Raw genomic sequence first — 26,726 nt, forward strand, 5'->3', positions numbered from 1 at the left:
TGAGTAATGAAATTCCCAGAAGAATATATAAAAGCTATTAAAAACTTGCATACAGAATATCGAGCTAAATTAATTTTCTGGCATGCAATAAAATTAACAATTTTTTATAATAGATCATGCATCTTTGGATGATTAATTAAAGCAAAAATAACGAGTATTTCATATTAAAATTCTGGCCTTGGTATGTAGAAAAATTAAATATATTAGCGTCATTAATTGTCAGACAAAGTGAAAGAACGTTAATGACTGAGGGTGCCGTGATAAACTTCCAGTCTCGTGACTACCAGTCATGAGATCCTCCTTATATTTCTGATGTTCCAATAAATCTTGATGTCATCATTCAAGTTTTACTATCAACTCCGATTGATGATAAACGTATAAAACGAGTGGTTGTACTTTATACAAATAATCTGATTGCAAATTTAAATAGAAATTGATAAAAAAGTTTAAGATATCTGAAACTATTAATCATAAAGTGAAATTTTAAAGGAGAGACTTGGTAGATTCTATTTGATTACGGAAATAGGTCTAAAGTTATCTTCAATCGAAGGAAATGGTGCTTGTAAACAAAACCGGTTCTTCGAAAATAGCATTTCAAGAAGTACTGTAGTCTACATTGATAAACATAAAGCATTAAAAAAAAACAATTAACAGTGACCGAGAATATCTCTGTACTGGAATTATTTTAAAATAATCTAGTTGATGCTCTAGTTTTATTTTAAATGGTATTTTTAAAAAATAAAATTATAATAAAAGTCTTGTAAAGCGGATTGAGAGTTATCAATATTTTATTAAATTTGATCAAATGAAACTTTGGAATGCATGAATCTCGAAATATATTGGAAGCTTTTGATGTAATTAAACTCTGCATGCAAACTTAGTTTAATCATAATATTTAAATCATTCGCTATTGTAAACAGAATTTAATTCATATACAAAAAGGAATATTAAAATGAAATCGCACAATTATTTCGTACGTAATTCAATTATGATTTTAATCCATTATTTAAAGGGGGAAATACGTGTAGAAGGCCGTTTTCATGCTGATTTTCATTAATTTTTTTAAGGTATAAAAAATTAATATTATTTATTGAAACTATCAGGTTATTTTATATATATATTTATGAGTATTTTTTCGTATTAAACAACAATATAAGTTAACAAATAGCGAATTTTATTTGAAGTCAATGGCACAAAAAAATTACTTGCATTTTTTAGAGGGCTGTGAAATTAAGTCATGATTTTTTACCACTTTTTCATACATTGTTTATTAAAAAAAAAAAAATAGTTTAAATAAAAATATCGCTTTTGATTGAGGTTCATATTCAAGGTAATTGTATAAAGAAAATTGTAAGCCATATCGCAAGATGATTGACTTCAAACTCTTTGAGCTAGACTGCACACGGTTTTGAAAAAACTCGTTTCGAGAAAAACGCGTTTGAAAAAAAAAGTGACAGAAAAAGTTAATGTAAAATAGTATTAAAGTAATTACTAAATCGCTTATAACTTTTGAACGAATAGGAATTTTGACTTAATATTAAAAATCTATATTTTTGAATAGTTTTACAGGCGATTTATATAAAAAAAAAAAAATTGAATTTTTTTAATTCTGTACACGTATTTCCCCCCTTAACTTAAATTACATTCTACCAAACCATCTGTGAAGTAAAATTTTTGAAATTAAACCTGAATTTATTTAAATTCGAGTTTATTGTATTATTAAAAAAAAAATGTTTATTAATACAGCTTATAATTTGATAAAATATTGGATTTCCAATTTAAAAAAAATCAATAGTCTACGCTATCTTTTATCATCAGGTACGAATTTGTCGGGTATTCGACGGAACACAGCTAAAAATTTGTCTCCTTTATTTCTCGTGACTTTCTGACCTTCTTCGGTGCTCTCATAAAGTTTCGGAACAATCGGATCCGTGTCCTGAAACATGAAATAAATCAATAGAGCTTTTGGTTTATAAATAAACATAACACGTACTACTTACCAATTCATCGCCTGAAATTCTTTCGAATAAAGGGTGATTCACAAAATGCTTAACCATCCACTCGTGAAGCTCTTTCACGTCAGTCATTGTGTAGATAATTGCCTAAGAATTTTTTCGCTAATTAAAATAAACTCAAATATTTAAATAATCCAAAAGATAAAACATTTACCTGTTCAGCTAGAACATAAGCATACTCAGCTAGTAATGTGTCGTTAATAATTCTCCACTTGTGTTTCGCCTTCTTGAAGTGAGGATCTGGATACAAGAAGAAAATTTTCTTCAACTAAAAGAAAACATTTATTATTATAATTTTCGTTTTGTTTGAAATAAATAAAATTGATAAATGACACTAAGGTTGACAGGCATAAAAAATATTTTTAGAATTTTATGGGAATTAAAATATTATAAAAAAAATTTCACATGTGAAAATTAATAAAAATTACAAGTGAAAATTTTTAGAAGCATTTTTTTTTATTGTAATTGATTTGTAATAAAAATTTTTAAAATTGACAGCTGACGGCTAACTTCAGTATTATAATTGATAAATACCTGTCCTTTTTTGAAGTAATTTGGTAAATACTTCATAGCGTTTGTCCTCAAACAAGCAATATTTTGGTATTGACCTGGATGTTGCGATCTCAAGGCTGCAATCCTGTCCATGACATAGTCAGATACTTTTATCCTGATCTCCATTCCCAATATTAAATTCTCCGGAAACATTCCTGACAGAGTGACTATTTTTCATGCAGACAAACAAACCAATTTAATATAATTATTTTCAAATATAGTTTTTTCATTGAAAAATCAATAATCGTTCAACACTACCCAGCAATCCGCCATAGCCACAGCCAATATCTGCAAATTCAACTCCAGGTTTACGTTCGCTCTCATCCTGACTATCAGAAAAATATTCCGGATACAACGAACTCCAGTCCATCAACTCAGGCTTCGTAGGACTAAAAAAAATAATTTTTTAATTAATACAACCCAACTGAAAGATAAACAATTAACCTTAAAAATAATAATTTCAACAACAGAAGTTACTTACTACTCAATACAGTGATCGGCAATGGGATTGGAATGTGCTCGTTGCCGGTAATATTTTTTTTGAGGCAGAGATATTATTTTATCCGTCATAATTTAACAATTTATCAATAAAAAAATCCAAATAAAATAAACAAACTGACAATTAAAATTTATTAAACCACGTGGTAAAGTTTAGCACTTTCGGCAGCTGTTTTGAATTGTCACAGTGGCGCCAACTGACGACAGCTCTTGGAAGGTCAAATGGAGAATGGCGAAAAAAGTTGAAAAAAAAATTTAAGCTCTACGGTGACGTGTTTTGCATTCACTGCTAGCTTTTTAATAAAATTAACCATTAACAATAAATGAGACTTTTTGTGTGTAATTACAATAATTTTACTTAAATGTGGTTAATAATTTAGCGAGCTTGTATATCAGCAATAAAGCCAGGCCCCCGAGGCCTCGGAGTACATTAAGGTTATAGATACGTAATTCAATTGTTAGATATTATTAAAGATATATGAATCAAGTCATCCTCTGTCTTTTGTCTGGTGAGATCAACCATTAACGATTGTTGGAGGTACGATTACAATAATTGATACTTATCGTTTATTTAAGTTTATTTATGATAGAAATTAGTATCAAGTTATCTCAAATTTTTTTGTCACACGATGATACTATACGTACGTAATATTCAAACTTTATATTTATTTATCAATAGTTTGTCCACTATTTTTTTTCTGATACTATTTTTTAAATTACTACAAGTGTAATTGATTTCAATAATAATAATAATTACTTTTTTTGTAGATTGTGCCATGTGATTGATAGAAGAGTCTAATTACTTAATAATTGATCTACATACAATAAACTGGTGAGTCTTTGAATCCTAAGTATGTATGTTTGTACATAATAAGCATATAATGCAGTGTTGTATTTAACTATTGATCGTTACACGCATTGATAATTATATATACATATTGAAGACACTCAAACATGATATGAGTACAATGGGTCATGCATCATACGTCATGTGTTTCCAGACTTCCTGATAAAAAAATATTTTGTCTCAATGTTTATTATTCTGTCTACTCTGCTGGTACTTTATTCTTAGTTTAGTTTTTACTCAATAAGTAAAACTTTAATAAGTAAAAACTCAGAGCCTGTCAAATAAAATTTAATTATAAATATACATAAATTAGTATTTATATGGTATAATTTTAGTTAATGTTTAACTTTAGTTAGATTTTAAATAGTTTTTAGTTACGAAAAAAATGGCTTCGTTTACATGGGTGTCAGATTCTAAACTCTGGTGGTCAGGCACAGGCAACGCAGGGGTAATTTTTTCTTTTTTTTTTTATTTTCTTTACTTAACTCAAATTGTTGTATGTCTAAGTCTTGGTAGTAATTTTTTGTGTGATATGTTAGTCTCTTGAAAAGTATCATCTGTTGGATCGATGTTTTAATCTTATCTTCATGTCCTTCATAACCCATTAACGTTATCGATAATCCAATTTTAGTTATTAAAGTAGATAAATTAATTATATGTTTTGATCAAAATTAAATAGTTTGATTTTTCTATTCCCAGAAAGTTTAATGTAAAATTATAATTTAACTAAATGCTTTCAACGGTAAATATTGTAAAATCAACATTCATACGTGTGATCTCGGATTGTTGATTTACTTTAAATTGATCAATGTGTCTTCATATTTTGTATGTAAATTTTGGGTAGCATTTACTTTCATCTCTCAAAGACTATTTTAATTAATATTAAGTATATTTATTTAGTAAATACTGGTACCTTCTACTGATTAAAAACAACATAAATATAATTAATACAAATAATTACCAATTACTAAAGTAATGAGTATTTTAACGAATATTGTAAATTTGTAAATTAATAACGCTTTCAATAAATTTCGTACTAGCGTGTAGATAATATATGCAGAGCTAATCCCACGTCTAATCGTTACCTTGAAATCGCAAGGACATTTGACACGAAATAGCACAGTTGTAACTACAATATAACACTTCACGTACGGACTGAAGCATTTTTTACTCACCTGTTTCAATAAAGTCAGGACATTCACAACGTGCCTTCATATCAGAGCGTATTGTTCCACGGTTAGAAAATAGTTTACGGCATACTTTCTCAAGTGACTAGATTAAGCCGTAGCTTGAATCTCTGATAGTTTTTATTTTACTTCTTCCACGATACAATAACAATGGAATTATATGACACATTATCGTTCGGACGTGAGTGTAGTGATAGTTTGTGCTAGATTTTAAATTGACTTTGCAAGTACTCTAATTACTTGTGCAGCATTATATCAATTTATACTCTAGCTACTACATAGTTTGAAAATATTATAATATTTTAATAATTATTATAAAAACACTAGGTCATCACTTTCGTTTTATTTAAAAAACTTATTAAAATTTATTTAAAAGATATAGTTTCCTTAATAAAAATATATACTGTTACCTTGCATTTTTTTTTTAACGTTACGTTTTACAATGTCTCACTTGCTGCAAAAAAAAACTCGTTCTAGTGACGCTAAAATTTATCGACAAGTTTCATTACAACCGGATTACAGAAAAAATCAATTTTTTTTCTTCAAAGAAAGATCTCAAGATATTGTCCATCGATTACACGAGGTATTTTTAATAGATTTTAGAGAAATTTCACTATTAAAATTGTCCTCATAATGCAACTTTTAAAAAATTTTCTTATTTCCTGACTCATCTCGTCGGACTGGTTCAGAATATTCCATTAACTCAAAAGTTTATTTACGATATAACCGAATAACCGACCTTGTCTGTACTATAACTCACACAATTCTTATCGAATCTCTATAAAACGTAGCATAATTATTTTTCAGATGATTTCCAAGATTACGTTCGAATATCAGCTTAATCGGTTGGTTAGTTTACAACTTACAGCAATTGAAAATTTTCAAAAATACCTAAAAATTTTCACTTGTACTGTTTCTCTGTGCAATAGCTATTGAATGCGATAATTTACTAAATTACGTTAAATTTCATTTAAAATCTCATTAAATAAGCTTTAATTTACATAGCTACATATTTTCTAAGTCAATAAGTTTCAAAATGACAACAATTTAGAAGTTTTAACATTTGAGAAAATTGTCAGTTTTACTAATTCTTGCCGCAATTATTGTTAAATTTCTGTGAACTTCATCTGAAAGCTTATTAAATAGAATTTTATTCATCTATCAATATATTTAAAAATAAAAAAATAAAAAATTTTATATTATCCCATCATTTGATAAAATTTTATTTTTGCATTTCTTGTTACATTTTATTATATAAATTTATTTATGTATTTTCTCAATTATTGTGCGTTAACATTTGTACTAGGGGCATTCCATCGTGACTGGTGGGACATTTGACTCTGGAATTCCATCAATTATAAGCTATAATTATGTGACTGAAACTTATACTATAGTAAAATTTATCTTACAATATAGAAGAATAACTAATTAACAACATCCCTTTGTCAAAAACTGATTTGACTGAGTGCGACTGGTGGGACATCGAAAAATCCTTCTCTCTTATAACGGTATACTTAAAGTTAAATTTCAGTTCGACCATTAAACTTTTAAAAAATACTTCCTTCTCAATATAAAATTTATCCTACAAACATTCAATATTATGAAGAATTATACTGATTGCCTACGTAAAAACAATTAAAAATTTTTTTTATTATGACTGGTGGGACAAGTACAAAATGTCTACATGAAGTTGTTTATTAAGGGGGGAAATACGTGTAGAAGGCCGTTTTCATGCTGATTTTCATTAATTTTTTTAAGGTATAAAAAATTAATATTATTTATTGAAACTATCAGGTTATTTTATACATATATTTATGAGTATTTTTTCGTATTAACCAACAATATAAGTTAACAAATAGCGGAGATATCAGCTGATACACATCGTAGCTTGTCATCCGACTTAGCAGTCTGTGTGCAAGATGGAAGCCACAATTTTTATTTGAAATCAATGGCACAAAAAAATTACTTCATTTATATGTGTATCTTCCATATGAACCTCAATTTCAAAAAAAAAAATTAGGAAAACGGTTGACCCTAAAGGCCATCCCTGCAACTTCCCGCTAATTCCGTTAATACCTGGCCGCTTTTTTGAGCTCTTCGAGCTCAAAAGTACAATCAGTGTGTTGTTTTAAGCTCTCCGAGCTCAAAAAGATACCTTTTCTATGCTTCTGAGCTCTTTGAGCTCAAAAGTCTAACACTATTTTTTGAATGTTCATACCGCAATAACTTTTGAATGAATGAACCGATTTTTACGCGGTTGGCGGCATTCTACGTAGTTTTTTAAGCCTTATAAATAATTTCTAAGTTTCAATTGGTCAAACTAGAAATCTCGGAGGATCTCTGAAAAAACACGTTTTTCGGTGTTCTTTCGTTCACGATACCTCTCGAACGAATCAACCGATTTTGACCGGATTGGCGGCGATCGATGTGGTTTCTCAAGGTTGAGAGCTGATAAGTTTTCGGAATTGATCGGTTGAGCCGTTTAAAAGTTATCCCAAAAAAACCACTTCAGAAAAAAATTTTTTTCCTACTTTTTTTTAGATTTCTCCAAATTTCTCAAAATCTATCGGTCCGAATCGGTTCAAATTAACAGGAAATCTAAGTTTGGCGAAGCCCTTTCGAATGGCACCAACCGCGATGAAATCGGTTCAACCGTTCAAAAGTTATAAGAGGTTTACATACTTACACACACACACACATACAGACATAGTGACACCCTCGCGGGAATAGTCAGAAAAGCTTCCTAGGACCTCAAAACGTCGAGATCTGATGAAAACTCGATTTTCGAAAAACGGGGTAAAACCAATAACTTCCCGATTTTTGAAAATTTTCAATTTTCTTAGCGGGAAGTTAAAAAAGTAAAAATTTGCAATTTTTAGAGGGCTGTGAAATTAAGTCGTGATTTTTTACCACTTTTTCATACATTGTTTATTAAAAAAAAAATAGTTTAAATAAAAATATTGCTTTCGATTGAGGTTCATATTCAAGGTAATTGTATAAAGAAAAAAGTTTGGAAAATCCAAAAGTGCACGACTCATAATGCTCATTTAATTATGAAATATAAAAAAAAAAAAAAAAAAAACTTAAGTCGTTCAAAATTAATTGCCGAAAAAACAGCTGTAGTAGGAAGGTACTGCACAAGCGCCCCTGGTGGAATAAAATGTACATAATATCTATAGATATAGATATATCACCATCCATGTTAATTTTACATGGATATATATAGATATACAGTCTTGTAGTTTTCGTTTTTTATTAATTGCAATTAAACGACACTGAATTAATTAATCATTCGCATTCAGTGACCTACAATCGTCGATTAGAATTTAAAAAAAAAAATTTAACTCAAATAATGGATTTTTTCACAAGTTACAGTGTTTCCGGGTTTCACACATGACGGACAGGAAAATTTTTTGACCTATTTTGGTGTTTTTTTCCAATTCTATTGCAGTAAATCAATTTTTAAAAAGTATGAAATTAATCTCCATTAAATTATCTCGACAATAGTATGCAAAATATCTTGATTCCGTGAACTAACAAGGCTATAATAATAAAAATAGCCGCCAAAATGAGGCGAAAAAAATTTTTCGATCGTAAAGCACTCTCTGATGCTTCGCATCATGAGTCGTGCAATTATAAGCCATATCGCAAGATAATTGGTTTAAAACTCTTTGAGCTAGACTGCACACAGTTTTGAAAAAACTCGTTTCGAGAAAAACGCGTTTGAAAAAAAAGTTAATGTAAAATAGTATTAAAGTAATTACTAAATCGCTTATAAATTTGGAACAAATAGGAATTTTTACTTGAAATTTTAAATCTATATTTTTGAATAGTTTTACAAGCGATTTATAAAAAAAAAAAATGGAATTTTTTTAAGCCTGTACACGTATTTCCCCCCTTAAAAAGACTTTGATATTATTTCAACCTCAGAAGCATTATTGTTTCTATATTTAGCTATAAATTATTTAGAATAATTAAAAAAAAAAAACTAATTAAAAAACACAAATAAAGGATTTAGCATGCTGACACGATCTTGATAAACTTAGGTGTTAATTAATAACGAACATAAAAAAATTTATTCTTAAAACTATAATAATAAATATGTTAGTTAATATAACAAATATAAAATGAATTTTTTCTTAAAACTACTAAAACAACATTTGACCTGGATATAAGTTAGTACAGCTGAAAAGTTACTAGAAGAGAAAATTGATTTTCTTATTGATTAAAAAAATTTTCTTTACAAATTAGTAAAATATAGACCTTTAATAATAAATTAGGACTAAATTAGAATGAATTAGAGAAATTAAAAAATTTTAGTCATTTTCCCATTTCGCATGGAATGCCCCACTATCAGTTTTCTCGGGTCAGAAAAAAATCTTAATTTTAACTTGAAATTGAAGTCACAATCCTTTCAATTTTAACTTACTTTTATCTATCTATACTAATATTATAAAGAGGAAAGATTTAATTGTTTGTTTGCATTGAATAGGCTCCGAAACTATTGAACCGATTTGAAAAATTCTTTCACTGTTGGAAAGCTACACTATCCCCGGGTGACATAGGCTATCTTATATTATGAATAATTTGAAAATTTTTGTTAAATACCCGTGCAAAGCCGGGGCGAACTGCTAGTTCTCTATAAAGTGAAAAAAATTGAAATTCAAATAAGAAATATTATATAGAATTATTTATTACATGTCCATGTTTATTGAAAAAATAATTAATAATTAATCAAGTAATTGGCGATATTTTTACACGGTTATTTTAGCGGTTTTCTATTCTATAAACATTTCGTTATTTTCGTTATTAGTCTTCTGTTAAATTTAAGGCAACTGAATAATTTAAGCAGAAAAATCAAGATTAAATCAATATTACAAAAAAAAAAAAAAAAAAAAAAAAATTAAAAAAAAATCAGAATCTGAAATAAAATCCTCGGCAATTTGACAACTTCAAAGACAATTAAATCAAACCACTCGAAATAAAAATTTTTCTCGGCTGAGATTGTGATTTTATTTAAATAAAAAGTATACTTCCATTTTGGCTGCCTAATGGCACTTTTTTATTTATTACTTTTACTTGGCTATTATATATATTTCATCATATAAACTATTAAAGATTAAAAAAAGAGCGTTGTTCATCTTTTTCCCCCTCGATTTTCTCATCCTCGCTATCAGTTAAACTTGAGTTAAAAAGATAATCTATCTGTCGCAGCCGGTACTGGCTGACAGCTATCAAGCAAAGTCGAATGGAGTTTAATATTTATTTTTTGTTATCTCACTTTCGAGTTGACCATTGCAGTTAGTCATCTCCAATACGACGATGAGTATTACCTATCAACTGAAAAGTATTTTAGTACACATTAATCCATTAACAATCGGATGTCGTTTCATGGTTCCGTTTATAAAAGTCAAATAATATATTTTTATTATCCACGGGATCAAATCAGCTTATTTATTTTAAAAACCAGGATATTATCCTAGTATTGTTCATATTACATTCATAAAGTCAGTAAGAAGCTTAATTTAATATTCCAGTGAAAGCTGTTAAAAGTTACCGTAGTTCTGTCTCAATTTCTCATAAAATGCTAACAAGAGCGAGAAAGACAACCTGGGTAACTTTTAACAGCTTTCGCTGTATATCCTTACAGTGGTCAGTGATTGTCATTCAAAATTTTTTAGTTAGCGGTTAGTAAAATGATAATAAAAGTTTTTATCATGCTGGACAATAAAAACTCTACTGTCGGTATTAGCTGACAAAAGGTTTTATAAAAAAAGAAAACAAAGATCTGAATAGTTATGAATTCTTCGAATATTCAGATAGATTTGTCTGAAAGAACAACTTTGTTAAGTGAAGGAAGTAGTCGCTCTTCTTCTGGATCATTTACTTCTTTGATATTCGGATCACGATACTCCTCTTATGGATCTTTTCAAGCTTGTCGACAAGCAATTAGTTCTTTGTGGAAAAAAAATAAGGTAATTTTTTTACATCACCCTCAGGCAAATATCTACTGCGTAACGGTATTGGCTTTTTTTTTCTCATACTTAGTATGAACAATCAGGGTTGTATTACTAGAAAATTTATAAATTAAGCTTGAGAAAAAAAAAAAATTGTCTGTGAAGCAGAAAAGGTAGACAATAACATATTCACCGAAAAATATTGTACTATATAAATTATGTGAACAATCTGCGATGAAATATTCAGTTAAATTAATAATTTTTTTTTTTATTATAAAATTTTAAATCGATAAAAACTTTTTTTGATATTTTTTTTTTGTATTGTTAGTCTAACAAATTTTTGTTTACTAATTTCTGTTGTCTTTATTAAAGGAATCACTCCTTATGATAGTCTGTTTTTTTTTTTTTTTTAGATTTTATTTTTGGTGAACCATAAAAATATAGAAATTATTATCGTAAATTTTTATTGACTTTTCAACAATAATTTAAATTAAAATATTTAGTGAATTAATTTATGATAAAAATTTTTATCTTTTATATTTCTATGGTTCGTCTAAAAAAAAAGCCATCATACGAGGAGACTCACTTAATAATTACTTAATCAATTCTGTTAATAAAAAAATGATTGATTCTTGAAAGCGTCTCTAGACAGAGAACTATTTTTTTTTCTTACAAACAAAAATGTGCTACTAATATTATTAATTTAATTTGAATACAGCAAAAATAGAATATAAGCGATGATTAATTTAAATTTTTAAAGAAACTTTTTTGAAAAGTAATTTATAAATTTAAAGGATAAAATATTATAGTCGGTAAAAGTTAAATTATACACTGGGAAAAAATAAAAAGTTTCACTTGAATTAAATAAAAATTATTTTAATGAATTCAGCCAATTTTTTTTAAAAAAGAACGAATTTTTCAGACAAAACAGTACATTCTAAAAGTTATTTCAATTAACAAGATTAACAATTATTGACTCTTGTAAATTTTTAATAATAAAAAAATTGTTTTTTGTATCCATATAATAAGATTAATAAAATACTATTAAAAGTTAAACAACTTAAATAACCTTTACTGTATCGATGGCAAAATAAAAAATTTTGGTTTCATTTAAATGACAAAAACCGCTTATTCTTCAATGATAAATTGAGAGAAAAAATATTCCGCTACTGCAAATAAATTATAATGTAAAAAAAAAAAACCTTTAAAGTTTCTTTCATATTTACATCTAGAAAACATTTGCCATTGACCTAACAGTGATCTCTTAAGCTTTTAAATATCCCCGAGTCTTACAAACAAATAATAAAATATTCTTCAATAAACTTTATGGCATTTTGTCAACTGGACTCTGACGTATAGGCTTTTTTGGCTCTCAGTTCACCGTGAATGTCGTTCCATTTTCAACCTGGCATTGATAACATTGTCGTACAGCCACTACACGACAATTCTACTTAATTGTCTGCGAATAAATTTATTCTTCTACAATGTACACGCATACAACCGTTTAAATATTTTTAAACTTCGTTTATTAATGTAAATTTATATATTTATAAATTTATAAATCACAGTGTGAGATTATATAGTTCACACCAAGATAAGCTGTTAAAATAATTGCGCTCTTAAAAACTCACCGCTGATTATACTTGGTTGCATTATTAAATGCTAAGCTTACAGATTAAATATTGATTTTTTTTTTTTTTTTATTGACTGAGCAGAATAAATAAAATAAAAAGTAATAAATGGATAAAATAGAGCACGCTTCGGGATGATTGAATCCAAGAGAGAGTGGACGTCAAATCGAAGAATAGTTTGAGTGGATTGGATTTGATTGAATACTCTACAAAGAAGCTTACATTAAATGTTGAATTATTGCAAAAAACTAACAACTGTCAGCTTAGCGTGCCGCGAGCTAGTCTGAGAATCTCTAACAATATGTACACATGAAGCGTTACATATAATATTTGTGATCTGTCGTGTATAAATGTTGATCCACAATGTGGGGAAACACCACGAGCACGAGTGTCACCGAGTTTCTCTCTCAGTATCATGTGTACATATAGCTTTCGGGATATAACTAACAAGATATATATTAAGCGTAATACGCGACTTTAATATCTTTGAGTTTCATTCGTTCTGTGTAGCTCGTAAGACAACATTTTTTAATTTCATCATAAGTAATACATCTTATAATTATACGTTATTTTATTTTAATTTTTTAAACTGTGAGTGATCAAGAACGTTTTTTATTTATTAAATGTAAATTTTTATAAATAGTTATTTGCAAGCTTACTATGGAAAAAAAAGTTTTTAAATTATAACATAGATTTATAAGCATGTCGGGAAGAAATTTGGAGAAGATGCTTAGACTCACTAATTTATCTAGGGTCTGTAAAATTAATATTTATTTATTATTTATTATTTGAGTTAATTTATATTTTAAGTTTATTAAAATAATAATTTATCATTTCAGTCGCGTGTTGCCTATCATATGATGCAAGCAATTAATCATATCTCGGTATCATATAAAAATATTGTTTGTTTTAGTATTTTATTTTATTAGTGATAATTTATGAATTTAAATTATTAATTTGTCTTTTATTATCAATTACTAAAGTGTCTATTTTCGCATAAAAATGATAATAATAATCTTTATTTACCAAATTTCTATCTTTTTTTCATTACAATAATTATGAAATAAATTAAAAAAAAAAAAATAGTCAATAAAAATTTTTCAACCGCAATATTAAATATATCATTAAAATAGATTTTATATATATTTTTTTAATTGTCTTTAATAATAATAATAATAATAATAATAATTCGCCCGCAGCTTTACACACAAATAAATTAGTAATTTTCATGCTCAGTTAATGAAGGATACAATTAAAAGAAAAGGCGCCTAATGATAAGCTTAAACGAAGGATGCCATGCGGAAGGCTGACGCCAATAGCAGAGAGGTCAAGATTGCGTGTTCAGTTTACCACATTGATACCCAAGATAATGGAGACCAGCTGGAGAATAATAACGAGAGTAAGGAGACAAAGAAAGAAAAGAAGACTGAGGTTGTTTCTTCAATTAAATTCAACGCTAAGTCATTGACAATTGAAAACAAATCCCGAGAAATTATAAATAAAGTAATTCGAGCAAGCTCATCAGTTCGTTCAATTGATGAAAAATCTAAAAAAAATGGAGATGTTGTTCTAGAGACTTTACAAGTACCAGATCCTGAGAAGCTTTATACTAATGATTTTAGTTCTCAAGACTTCAGAGATGAAGACAAATTTCTTACTGTAAATTCTCCAGAAGTTGTTGATAATAAATTGGACAAAGAATATTTCGATGCTGCAGCAATAATTGGAAGAAATGATAAAAGAAAATCTAGCATCACTAACATGGCTATTAGTTCTAGCATTGCAGCAAGTCTGATCGGTATTTCTTCGCAAGTGCCCCGTAATCTTGTAAAAAAAGATCCCGAGCGAGGATTCCACAGTGAAGCGCAGTCAATAAATTCGATTTGCACGAGTATCAGTGATGACACAGTTCTCGATGAAGCTGTCGTGGCTTCAAGCTGTCTTTCAGCGAGAAGAAAATCGCGACTGCCGATGCTGCGTCTTCACATGCCGCAGCCGCACTCTTGGTCTAATTTCATCTCAGGATCTAGTGAACCCGATGAATTGCGGTCTCATACCAGTAATAATCACCATCATCATCATTATCATTTTCCACATATTCCTGTACCGACAATCACATTCACCAGCGACGGACCCGGTCGCAAGTTCAGCATTGGCATAAGACGTCACTCGCAGACGGTTAGTCCGGGCTATTAATCAAAAAATCATGTTATTTTTTTTTTAAACAAACAAATAATAAATTTTACTAAGTACATTTATACTGAGATAAGAGATAAAACATCTAAAGCATTATTATTGCATGCTTATGATAGTTATTGTTATTAACTTGAGTGTTGGCTGTGTAATAATTTAATATGGCTATCAAATGTTATTAGTGAGTGTAATTAGTATAATAGTAAAAGGAAAAATAATTTTGAAAGATCATAGATATTATTAGATATGAAAACTCTCAGCTAAACCTGATATCACTTGCTTGTTTACCTTCAGACTGTGAGTAAAAGCGACTAAATTGTCTTATCGCCATCAACAGTTGCTGACACGACGAATTACTACAGTAATAAATATACTTCTATTACATTGTTGGTGCTATTCCATATGTATACATATATTAAATAGGAATAAATAGTCACTTGGATATAACTGTGTTTATAAATGTCGTAAGTGGCATAAAAAAAAAATAAATAAATAAATAAAAAATAACACTTTCATCCGAGTCTTTCTCAATTTTTACTAGGTGTAAATGTACTTGCTTGGTAGTGAAAAATACAAGTAGTTACAGTGCTAAACTCCTGGAGTTAGGACGTGCTAAAAGTTTTAATAATATTTTATAAAAAATGCAGCTATCAATAATATCATGGATGAACAGTGTGTCTTCACTCTATGATTTTACCTCTACATCGCAGAATGTAAGGTTTACTTCACAGTAAATAACGAGACCGTCAAATGGCCAATGATACATGGCTTAATTTTTATTTTCATTGTTTTTTATTGTTTTTTTTTTTTTAGTGTTATTTTAAATTAACTGCTGAGCTGATTAATTATTATAAATATTAATGTATGCCTCTCTAATATCGCGTGTTGTTTATTTAATAAAAAAATAATAACATTTAACTAATAATTTTATTTTGTTTATTTTCACAGACTCTTCACCGGTCGGACTCGATGGTGTCGTTGTGCTACCGGCCACTTGCCACTTACATTACCGAGGACAACATCAGTGCTCTTCAAAACTTTCTTGAGAATAAAAGAGTACCTATAGACGATCGTGATGAGGTAAAATATTTTTATAAAGTAATGATTAATAGATTGATTATTAATTTTTTTTTAAACCATAGAATGGAAGTACCGCTCTCATCCTTGCGGCAACGAAGGGTAAAATTCAGTTCGTTCGCGAGCTCATCAATCATGGAGCAGATGTCAATGCCGAAGACGCAGACAACTGGACAGCGTTGCTGTGTGCAGCAAAAGAAGGACACACCGAAGTGTGTCTGGAATTGCTGGAACACGGAGCAGACTTGGAGCACAGAGACTTGGGAGGGTGGACTGCACTTATGTGGGCATCCTACAAAGGTCATTTAGCAACGGTAACCCTGTTCTTGTCGCGCGGTGCTGATGTTAATGCTCATGGAAATTATCACATATCATCTTTGCTGTGGGCTGCTGGTAGAGGACACGTTGAAATTGTTAAACAGCTAGTCGTTAATGGTGCTAAAGTTAACGTTGGTGATAAGTACGGGACAACAGCATTGATTTGGGCATCAAGAAAGGGAAATCTTGAAATAGTAGACACTCTTCTGAGGGCTGGGGCTAACGTTGACACTGCTGGAATGTATTCGTGGACGGCATTGATTGTCGCGGCTATTGGTAACTACATAGACGTAGTTATGCTGCTGTTGGAATATAAACCAAACATAAATGCGCTGGATAAAGATGGATACACTGCATTGGCAATAGCCTCCCGAGAAGGTTATCATGAGATAGTTTCGGCTCTACTAAACGCCGGTGCGTACATTAACATTCAAGACCGTGCTGGTGATACTAATTTAATTCATGCGGTTAAAAATGGGCATCGAAGCGTTGCAGAGGCACTTTTAAAAAAGCACGTGGACGTTAATATTGCTGGTAAAGATAGAAAGACTGCTACGTATATTGCCGTTGAAAAGGGAAACACAGTGATATTAAAATTACTATTACAAGCAAATCCCGATCTTGAAATAGCTACTAAAGACGGTGATACACCGTTATTACGTGCTGTTAGATCGCGTAATGGTGAAATAGTTCAATTATTATTAGACAAAAATGCCAAAGTTCAAGCTACGGATAATAAAGGTGACACGGTATTACATATTGCGATGCGAGCACGCTCTAAAGCGATAGTTGAAATACTTTTGAGAAATCCGAAAAATAGTCAACTGCTGTATCGTCCTAATAAACAAGGCGAGACGCCCTACAATATTGATTTGAAGCATCCAAAGACAATTTTAGGTCAAGTTTTCGGCGCCCGACGGCTCAACACTAATGAGGACAACGAAAATATGCTGGGGTATGATTTATACAGTAGCGCTCTGGCTGATATTCTTAGCGAGCCTTCTCTTTCAACACCAATCACCGTGGGATTGTATGCTAAATGGGGATCGGGAAAATCATTTTTACTTAACAAACTACGAGAAGAGATGAAGAATTTTGCTAAACAATGGATTGATCCTGCATTCCAATTCTCAACGTTACTTTTAATTGTTATTTTTCATATATCTGTACTGATCGGAGTTACTGTAGGTTTAACTTTGTTATCATGGATCATCGGTGTTATAGTAGGTGCCTCATTATTTACTTTAGCTTACTCTGTACTGGGACTCACGTGGTACGCAAACAAGCATTATAATTGGCGATGGCCATGTAAGTTCAATGTCGCACTGACAACTAAGCTCAATTCATTAAGACTATTACTTCAAGTAACATTTTGTCATCCTCCTGGTAACCAATTAAACGATGGCCTAACGATACAGCCAATTAAATTTTACTTCACCGATCAAACACGGGTGGGAACGACAGCTGCTGGTGAAAATGCGGTTGTACAAATGGTCGGATCACTTTACGACTCAATAGAAAATGATTTTGGGTCACTTGTCACACGGTTGTATCGAGCGTTTAGACCAAAACCTGTTAAATCAACTACCAACTGGAGGTGGAGGCATCTCTGTTGTCTGCCTTATATTGTTATTTTTGAATTTTGTTTTTTTAGCTTTCTTGTAGGCATATCAGTAGTGACAATATACTTTGTAGACAGTTACAATCATATAGAAACGATAAAACCTTTCACAGCACACATTATTATGATAACTGTGGCGCTTTTATTAGCCTTCAATGTCATTGCCAATTTGTATACGTGGAGCCGAACATTTAGAGCATTAATATTCTCTCAGAGGAGACATTTACAAAGAAGTATTGCTAAGTTGGATACACTTAAAAGTGAAGGATTTATACAAACGTTAAAGTATGAAGTTACTTTGATGATAGAAATGGTAAAGTGCCTGGATAGTTTTACTGCTCAACAAAGTAGACTAGTATTAATTGTTGATGGATTAGATAGTTGTGAACAAGACAAAGTATTACTTGTTCTTGATGCAATGCAAGCACTTTTTCTCGACAATGGTTGTCCGTTTATTATAATCCTTGCAATAGATCCTCACATAATATCAAAAGCTGTGGAGGTAAACAGCCGACGACTGTTTACTGAATCAAATATTGGAGGTCATGATTATTTACGGAACATGGTCCATGTGCCTTTCTATCTACAGAACAGTGGACTGCGTAAGGTTAAAGTTGCACAACAAACAGCACAACACTACAACAAAAAGGCGACCTGGTACGAGACCGAGGAGAGCGTTAATTATGCGACAACAAGTACGATGCATCCCCCGGTATCAAACAGACGCTTGAGCACCGAGTCGAGTGTCATGAATAGCAATGAGAAATTAAAACCACCGAGTCGTAAAGGCAGCAGAAAAATGAGACTCAGTGAATCAATTGCCAGCAGCATTGGAAGCAATTTAAATCGTCTGGGAGGCGCCCAAGATTTAAACAAAATGCTGCTCACTGATGATTACTTTAGTGACGTTAATCCACGTAGTATGAGACGTTTGATGAATGTTGTATATGTTACTGGTAATTATTGTTTATCCGTTCAAATTATATTAATGATGATGATAATAATAATAATAATAATACATTCATATGTAATGTATGTTGATATTAATTCAATTCGTATGTTGTTTGATATATTAATCTATTCTTTATGTACACAGGGAGATTATTGAAAGCATTCCAAATTGATTTCAACTGGTATCATTTAGCCAGCTGGATCAATATTACTGAACAATGGCCTTTTCGTACGTCATGGATAATTCATTATTATGACAAATGTGAAGAGATTGATGACTCAACGTCGTTAAAAGTTTTATATGATAAGTGAGTAATAAATAGTTGAGATTTAAAATATATTTATTGAGTATAATACGATGTAACTAATGTGTTAATTGTTATTTTATTGCAGAGTGCGGCCACATATACCAACACTTAAAGAAATTCAACCACTTCTGGAAATAGATCGAGATGAACGTAAACTCGATGTATTTCTCACTGTTCATCGCAGTGATCTTCTTGTCAGCGATTTGAAAATATTCTTGCCATTTACAATAAATCTTGATCCGTATATTAAGAAAAAAATAAAAGAGGAACAACAGACTTTAGAGGAGGACAATCATTTTGGGATTTATAAAAATCCGTGGCAAAAAACTGCCATCGATCCTTGGGTTTCTAATCGGACTAATTTGACAAATCGCCATGCTAAGCTTACTAAAGCTCCGAGCTTACAGGGATCAAACTACCCTCCTCCACCTCCTATGTGGCCAATGGCTCCGATGCCTCCGATGGCTTATGACTGGAGTCAAACTCCCTGGATGTCAATACCGCCTGTTGAATTAATAAGTAAATCATTATCAGCTACCACGACCTTACCAGCAGAGATTCTTGAAATAAAGCTGTCAAGTTTGTCGGTTGATAGTATTTGTGATCTTTTATCTAAAATTGATGAATTAAATCCAAATAATCTCGAGTCTTACAAGAGTTTAGTCAGAGAAAATAATATCACTGGCAAAGTTTTGTTACTTTGTGACTTGATGGAATTGAAGCAGGTAAATAATTTAAATTTATTTCTTTTAATGTGCAAAGATCAATTGTTTATTATTATTATTTTTTTTTTACAGGTACTCAGAATGACTTTTGGTGACTGGGAATTATTCCGTATAGTGATTATTTCATTGCGTGAGCAAGAACGAACGTCATTTACAACGTTTGAAGAAAGTTCACGTAGTGTTCGCTTTACAGTTCAACCAGAGATTAATCGCAAAGGTATTATTAGTAATAAAAAAAAAAAAAAAAAAAAAAGTAATGATCATTTTTACTTTGAATTTTTAATCTTGATTATATAAATATTTATAGACCCCAGAGATATTCAGAGCAGTAACCAGAGAGTTCTCACCCATGTAGATAAAGAAAAATCAATAAGTAGAACAGATGGACCACCAAGACGTGAATCCTCAAAACATTCTATAATGGAAAAGCAGGTAAGAAATTTTAAAAGAAAAAACAATTTTAATAAATAAAACATGGGTTTTCATTTACTTCCACTATTTGTCATGCAAACATTACCATTTATTGCGGAACCAGTTCCAGGTAAAAAAAAAAAAACACCCTCATCCTTTAAATTATAATTATGCATTATAAAATAAATTATTTATAATGTGATAACAGAGTTTCCATAATGCATGAAACGGTGTTTAATGTTAAGTATAAATAATTTATATGAAAATTTTGAATATACGCATGTCATAAAAGTATTTGGCGTGTTAGGTAACTCTAGAGGAACAGATGATCTGCGGAGCCCTTCAAACCTTGAACGAAGAAGCTTGCGAAGATGTTTTGAATGTACCATCGCCTAGCGTAGTACCACCACCCGACTCACTTCCAGGTGAGCCTACTACTTCTCTTCCACTTTCACTGCCTATGGTTATAGTTGAAGAACCGCCGAAGTCTGACCAAAGCCCTGACATCCACGACAAATACGGCACACACTTCTAGTCAGATCATGCAATATCTGTTTGTATTATATTGCGAACCAGTCATGATACATTAGAATCTTTTATTAATAATGTTTTAAATTGCTTCTTCCAACAACAGCTGATATTTTTATACTTTTAAATAAATAATTGCTTGTACACAAAAGCACTAAATCAAAATCAAAACCTAGATATTAATGATAAAATAATATTAATAATAAAAATAATAAAAAAAAATGTCACACGCATGTCATGAATGAGATTAAATGTTTGATAATTATGTCTTGAGCTTAATGAAACAAAAATGTTTTAAAATATTTTATTTTTTCTCTTAAATCAAATAGAAAGGAATTATATAATATTAGTTTGATAAGTATTAAGACGTTTGAACTGATAATAAAGCATTAAAAAATAATTATTCTGGTATAAATCAAGTTTTGTAAATACGTTTTCTCGACGTGTAATTACTATATATATAAATGACGTTAAACACGTTGATAAAACTTATTGGAAAATTACTTGTATATTTTACTGTCAAGTGATAGATAGAAAAAAATAAATAAAATAATAAAATACAGGTTGATGTGAAACTGTGATAAGAAGTATATGGCTATTGCCGCTGGTATACTAATAATTGCATTACTTTTAATTGATGCGGAAAATAAATAAAAACAAAATGGATCTCAATTTTATTTTCACTATTATATATCAATAATACTTATTTAGAATAATTGACGTTTTCTGCATCACCAGTTACATTATTGAATATTGTTATACTTTATTAATGGCAATAAAAAACGGTTACATCAAAAAAAAAATTTTGTATGATTTTATTTGCTTTATTATAAATTTTTGATGCTCGATAAATTATTTGGAATTATAAATAAAAATAACGCTTATGCTCAATCATTTTTCCAGATGTCAGGGCAGGTCTTGTTAGACACCGTGACCAGATTGCTCAATAGCTTATTAAACACTATCTTATTTAATTAAAAAAAAAAAAATGTGACTAATAAAAAAAAAAAAACCCACACAACACATAGAATAAAGATAAAAATAGACAAAGTAAAAAATATTATTAGAAAATTATTTTCTAGGTGGGCGAGCACGATCAGTTAGTGTCACAACAGCCCCTGACACAGACTACGTCCTTCTGCAACCGTCTCCTATTTACCACTGGGTCCCAGTACCCGATGAGCCTGAGAGCTCAGACGACAGTTCTCAAGGCTCGACGACTCAATTACATCGATCAAGCTCACAGCGAAGTGTCACCTCCCAGCGAAGCATCAGGTCTACTTATTCTGTCGGGAATCGCGGAAAGAAGAAACCAACAACCAGCACTGCCACCCGTCCAACCTCGCTCCGGATATCACCAACAGCGTCACCACGACCCGCTTATCGTTCCAAGTCGACTGACGAGTATCCCACCAATGAGAGCCAGACAAACAGCAATAATATGAGACACTCGACTCCGACAATTACTGATGAAATAAGAATAATAGTACCAACCGTATCTACGAATTTAGATAAATTAAGTAAACTCAAAGACCGTTTAATAGGCACAACTTCTTCAAGTCCTTCGTTACACGCTTGCGAAAGTGACGATGAATCAACACCGCTGGTGTCTGAACTCTCAACACCCTCACACACCCAATCCGACAGCGTTTTCACCCACGCAATGAGTCCTGGAAGTGATGATCAATCGCCCCTTTCTATGAAAAGTTTGCCGCAAACTGGAGAACACGCTGTTGATATGGAGTACTGCGATTCCATAGGTCTTGTTATCCATGAGTCGGATATGAAACCGCTGTCACGACAAAATGCTGAAGACTGGGACAATCCAGAGACACCGGTGTAACACGAGTACAATATTTTTTCTTTTTTTTTTAAATTTATTTTTTACTGTACATTTGTTAACTTGATAAGAGTACGCATTAAGGTATTTGACGGCTTTCAAAATTTCACTGTTGATAAGATAATTTTACATTTATAAATGTACTATGAAATTACTCGAATATTAAGTAATAAGCACACGAGGCATTGACATAGTTAATTTTTTATTTATTTATTTTTATTTTTTTCACTTTTATCAGTAGTTTAATTTGATGTTAATTACCTCGAAAACTGATTATTGTACAGAAAGATAAGTTGATGAAGTTATTGTTAATTATTTGTAGCTAATGCGAATTGAATATAATGGTTTACGCTATTGAGACTGTGATTGACAGTTAGAAAATATGAAAATGAAATTAGCAGACATCTGACAATTTAAAAATTTTTTTCATTAAATAAGTTATGACAAAAAAAAAAATTTCGCATGGAAATTTGAAAAACTATAAATGCAATTTTTTTTAAATAGTTTTTTAATTATAATTTAATTAATGAAAGAAAATCAAAAAATTTTTAAATGTCTATTGATTTCAGTATCATTTAGATAATTGCCTACTTAATTAATTATTTAAGTAAAATTCAACTATGTTATCGTTGATTCTTAAATTATTGAAAGAGAATCACTCGGTATTTCATTGAAGAAGCTACTTAAATATATGTGATACATAATTTTATCACGACGTTAGAGTGCCTTGATTAAATGTAAATAAATAAATTAATAAGATTAAATCGTTTGCAATTATTTAATTATTTAACCTAAATGAAATTTTATTTTTAAAAAGTATAGAAAAAATTACTTACAGTTGTTGGTAATTGACAGCTTAATCAAATTAGATAAATAAATTTTGAGATGGAAATTATAATTCAAAATGGTATTATTTAAGATATATAAAAATTTAAGAATTTATAAATCAAAATTTGTCACAATTACTTTTATTATATTTTAATATTTCAACAATTAATTTCAATTATGAATGGTAAATTATTCAACTAATCATATAAGAAAATTAATTTAGCAGATATTTTATAATTTTAAGAATTTTTTTAACAAGTAAATTATGTCAAAGAAAAAGAAAAAAATTGACTATTAGAAAATTAAAATAATAAAAAATGTAATTTTTTAGAAATAATTTTTCGGAGCAAATTTATTCATTAAAAAAAAAATTAAGAAATGGTCAAGCGACTGCTAACTTTAATGTCATAATTATATTCAAGTGTCACAAAAAGAATTTGGACTTTTTGAAGAATTATATTAAAGAATAAGTTTAAGGTTAACAATTGTCAATAAAACATTGCCAAAAAGTTTTGTGTCGCTTGAGTATGAATGGTGAATTTGAAAATTTCGCGCGTGCGCAGTTGAATTTTTTTTTCCGGTTATTCGCGAAGTTTTCCGTTTTGTCATTGGCTAGGTTTAAATTTATATTCCGGATCCCGACTCCTAGTCGCGATCTGCAGCTCAAAGTACGTTAATCCTTTGGCATTGTTTCACTAGTGAGCTCATCAAGAGTAAATAAACCATAAATTCAACAATGGCCGGTGTATATCGACAACCAATTAGCACTCTTACGCCGGGTGCACAGAATACTTTGATAATTGGAGTTATAATCAACAGCAAAAATCCCCGATCATTCAATTTCGAAGATAAAAGTACGTATCATTAAATTCAATTTTTTTGATATTCATTACGATTTATCATACTGAAAATAAAACGCAAAAAAAAATAATCATGGCGCATTTTTGTCATTCTTACTCCGTTCACATTTTATGTATATATTGATAATTCAAAAATTGTTGGATGTCGGCTATTTTTGATAGAAGTAATTATTTATATATAAAAAATTGTATGAAAATGAAATTAACAGACGCTCAGGAATTTTATTATTTTTTTTCATTAATTAAATTAGAAAAAAAAATATTTTTTTTTAATTACTTTAAAAAATTCTAAAAAATATTAAATGTCTGCTCACTTTATTTTTATAAAAAGTTCTGATAAATTCCCACTGTATAAATATAAAGCCCTTACATTCATGTTGTGTAGATTAATCAGGATTTTTTTTACATATCAATTTACGTATCAATTTACATACCAATAGACGTCCATTTTTGATTTTGTTCTTTATCGCGACTTAATAATAATAAGTTTAATAAATTTCTAGATCGTTCTGGCCAGAGATCAGTTTGGACAATTACGTTACGTGATTCAATTCAAAGTACAATTAATGCTACTATTTGGGGAAGTACGGAATTCGTAAACAAACTCAGCGCAACGTATCGTATTGGCAGTGTCATTGACGTAATCAATGCAAAGGTCCAAGAGCGGAAGCCAAATGATAAGAATGAAGCATTTCTACCTTCTGTATCCAGTTCTTGTTGCCTTGTTATCAATGAAAGTGCATCCTTGATCCAAAATCACGACGGCGCTGATCGAGAAGAGTATGAAGGCCTACTCAGTGTCCCTACAAAAAGTCTCTCGAATGTCAAAAGTCTTCAATACATAATGGAAAACATGGAGGCATTGATCAATCAATATCTTGATATCATTGTCGTCGTTACTTTTGTAAGTTTATCATTTCATAATATTATTATGATTAATTAATATTTAACTAGTAGATTTATTTAGTATTCAAATGAAAATTTGTGTCTAGATCGGAGAGTCAAAAAATATTATTACAAAAGACGGTCGTTCAATGGTAACTCGTGACTTTGAAGTGACTGATGAATCATGTGGTAATACTACAGTGGCTCTTAAATTTTGGGAAAATGATTGGGTTCAAAGATCGGGTGATTGGGAGCCAAAACGTACTGTTTTATTTATCGTCGACATTCAAGTAGCCTTTGACAGGTTCAAGAAGAAAAATACAATTATTATCACTAGAAAAACTATGATTACGGAGAACCCAAACATACCTCAAGCTGAGGTTGCTAGAAAAAGTATCAACACGGAATCGGAGTACATGCCAAATGATCCTTTTGTTATTCCGAAACGTGAGTATTGTAAAATGAAGCTGATAGTTTAATTTTATTCATAGTAAGTAAAATATAATTTAATTTCAGCTGAAACAATTAAAAATATTATGACGATAAATGAAATAACTCAGAGACTTAATTCAAAAATGATGCAAGATGGCGAAAGAGTTCAATTTGTAACAGTTTTGTATGGACAGATAATGGAAATGAATTTGGATGATTTAAAAATCCCTATTTTGATTGAACGATGGTTTGTATTTATTTATTTATAATATTAAAGTTTTTTAAAAATGTTGATTGGCATGTATTTTTTTTAATTTTTAGCGCTTTGTGCAAACGTTTGGTAAGTGGACCTGACGAGTCGTGTATGAATTTGAACTGTCCTTGTGGAAATGGTAGACGTCCAGTCCAAAATATACTTAATTTCTACGTAAAAGTTAATTTGAAAGATGAAACTGGTTACTTAGTCGGTTGTCGTTTGAGTGGAGACGTCGCGGAAAAAACATTTGACTGTACTCCCGAAGAATTTAAAGTAAAATTATAATAATTAATTTATGATTAATCATTTATGCAATAGTACTATAGCAACATAATTTTTTAGAAAATGAGCTTTGAAGAACGCACTAATCTGAAGTGGAAATTCATGACAGAGCAAGTTGAAATCAAGCTTCAAGTCATTGGACCAACATCAACGTTTCCCAGGTCGCTTTACAATATTTTATCTCTTAAACGCATTAGTGACTCCATAAGTTCTCAAGAAAATTTTAACGACAATAATAATGACGACTAATGACAACTTTCAACGATACTTTATAAATTTTTCTTTAATTATTGTTTTTTTTTTTTTTTTTTTTGTTTATTATATTATTTTTGTTATAATTTAGTTATAAATTTTTTATTTATCGTTTATTACATATCAATGAATTTATGTATTATAATAATGCAGATCTGCATTTAAAAAAACGTGCGTACGCACCTTAACACAATATCAGCTGATCAGCTGACATAAGTACACTTGTATAAACATTCTACTCCAAAATAAAGTGACTGTTAATAATTTATGTA

The 26,726-nt window shown here is 30.1% G+C and overlaps 3 protein-coding genes across 15 annotated transcripts; 2 read left to right on the forward strand and 1 right to left on the reverse strand.

The window, feature by feature from the left end:
* Positions 1 to 1,633: 1,633 nt before the first annotated feature.
* On the reverse strand, positions 1,634 to 5,293 carry LOC123259068 (tRNA (guanine-N(7)-)-methyltransferase). Of its 3 annotated transcripts, none has more exons than XM_044719340.1 (6): positions 5,088 to 5,293; positions 2,826 to 2,956; positions 2,550 to 2,734; positions 2,170 to 2,283; positions 2,001 to 2,102; positions 1,634 to 1,936 (listed from the first exon to the last, which is right to left on the reverse strand). In XM_044719340.1, the coding sequence occupies exons 2-6, from the start codon at positions 2,935 to 2,937 to the stop codon at positions 1,802 to 1,804; spliced, it is 648 nt and encodes a 215-aa protein (XP_044575275.1). In that variant the 5' UTR covers positions 2,938 to 2,956; positions 5,088 to 5,293; the 3' UTR covers positions 1,634 to 1,801. The 3 variants fall into 3 exon arrangements, with proteins under 3 accessions (XP_044575275.1, XP_044575280.1, XP_044575271.1); XM_044719345.1 differs by lacking the exon at positions 5,088 to 5,293 and adding an exon at positions 3,823 to 4,150; XM_044719336.1 differs by lacking the exon at positions 5,088 to 5,293 and adding an exon at positions 3,049 to 3,255 and having other exon boundaries at positions 1,636 to 1,936.
* Positions 3,294 to 23,118, forward strand: LOC123259010 (kinase D-interacting substrate of 220 kDa). Of its 11 annotated transcripts, XM_044719268.1 has the most exons (12): positions 3,300 to 3,603; positions 3,834 to 3,897; positions 13,924 to 14,865; positions 15,829 to 15,960; positions 16,023 to 18,852; positions 18,993 to 19,155; positions 19,241 to 19,880; positions 19,953 to 20,097; positions 20,188 to 20,312; positions 20,416 to 20,421; positions 20,599 to 20,716; positions 21,902 to 23,118. In XM_044719268.1, exons 3-12 carry the CDS (start codon positions 13,984 to 13,986, stop codon positions 22,660 to 22,662), a joined length of 5,802 nt encoding a protein of 1,933 aa, XP_044575203.1. In that variant the 5' UTR covers positions 3,300 to 3,603; positions 3,834 to 3,897; positions 13,924 to 13,983; the 3' UTR covers positions 22,663 to 23,118. The 11 variants fall into 11 exon arrangements, with proteins under 11 accessions (XP_044575259.1, XP_044575247.1, XP_044575203.1 ...); XM_044719324.1 differs by lacking the exon at positions 13,924 to 14,865 and having other exon boundaries at positions 3,294 to 3,603; XM_044719312.1 differs by lacking the exons at positions 20,599 to 20,716; positions 21,902 to 23,118 and adding an exon at positions 20,500 to 20,532 and having other exon boundaries at positions 3,299 to 3,603.
* A 995-nt stretch (positions 23,119 to 24,113) lies between these two features.
* Positions 24,114 to 26,722, forward strand: LOC123259096 (meiosis-specific with OB domain-containing protein). Its single transcript, XM_044719366.1, has 6 exons — positions 24,114 to 24,341; positions 24,851 to 25,251; positions 25,340 to 25,679; positions 25,749 to 25,911; positions 25,986 to 26,193; positions 26,263 to 26,722. The coding sequence occupies exons 1-6, from the start codon at positions 24,224 to 24,226 to the stop codon at positions 26,449 to 26,451; spliced, it is 1,419 nt and encodes a 472-aa protein (XP_044575301.1). The 5' UTR covers positions 24,114 to 24,223; the 3' UTR covers positions 26,452 to 26,722.
* The last annotated feature ends 4 nt before the right edge of the window (positions 26,723 to 26,726 follow it).

The sequence above is a fragment of the Cotesia glomerata genome, linkage group LG1 (assembly GCF_020080835.1).
Source record: "Cotesia glomerata isolate CgM1 linkage group LG1, MPM_Cglom_v2.3, whole genome shotgun sequence".
NCBI lineage: Eukaryota > Metazoa > Arthropoda > Insecta > Hymenoptera > Braconidae > Cotesia > Cotesia glomerata.

Bases quoted from the DNA above. Each gene is read 5' to 3' on its own strand.
- LOC123259010 (XM_044719268.1), top strand. From the start codon at position 13,984: ATGCGGAAGGCTGACGCCAATAGCAGAGAGGTCAAGATTGCGTGTTCA. The intron at 14,866-15,828 runs GTTAGTCCGGGC...TTATTTTCACAG, and splicing joins TAAGACGTCACTCGCAGACG to ACTCTTCACCGGTCGGACTC. The intron at 19,881-19,952 runs GTAAATAATTTA...TTTTTTTTACAG, and splicing joins ACTTGATGGAATTGAAGCAG to GTACTCAGAATGACTTTTGG.
- LOC123259068 (XM_044719336.1), bottom strand. From the start codon at position 3,137: ATGACGGATAAAATAATATCTCTGCCTCAAAAAAAATATTACCGGCAA. The intron at 2,735-2,825 runs GTAGTGTTGAAC...CATGAAAAATAG, and splicing joins TGGCTATGGCGGATTGCTGG to TCACTCTGTCAGGAATGTTT. The intron at 1,937-2,000 runs GTAAGTAGTACG...TTCATGTTTCAG, and splicing joins GAATTTCAGGCGATGAATTG to GACACGGATCCGATTGTTCC.
- LOC123259096 (XM_044719366.1), top strand. From the start codon at position 24,224: ATGGCCGGTGTATATCGACAACCAATTAGCACTCTTACGCCGGGTGCA. The intron at 25,252-25,339 runs GTAAGTTTATCA...ATTTGTGTCTAG, and splicing joins TCATTGTCGTCGTTACTTTT to ATCGGAGAGTCAAAAAATAT. The intron at 25,912-25,985 runs GTTTGTATTTAT...TTTAATTTTTAG, and splicing joins CCTATTTTGATTGAACGATG to CGCTTTGTGCAAACGTTTGG.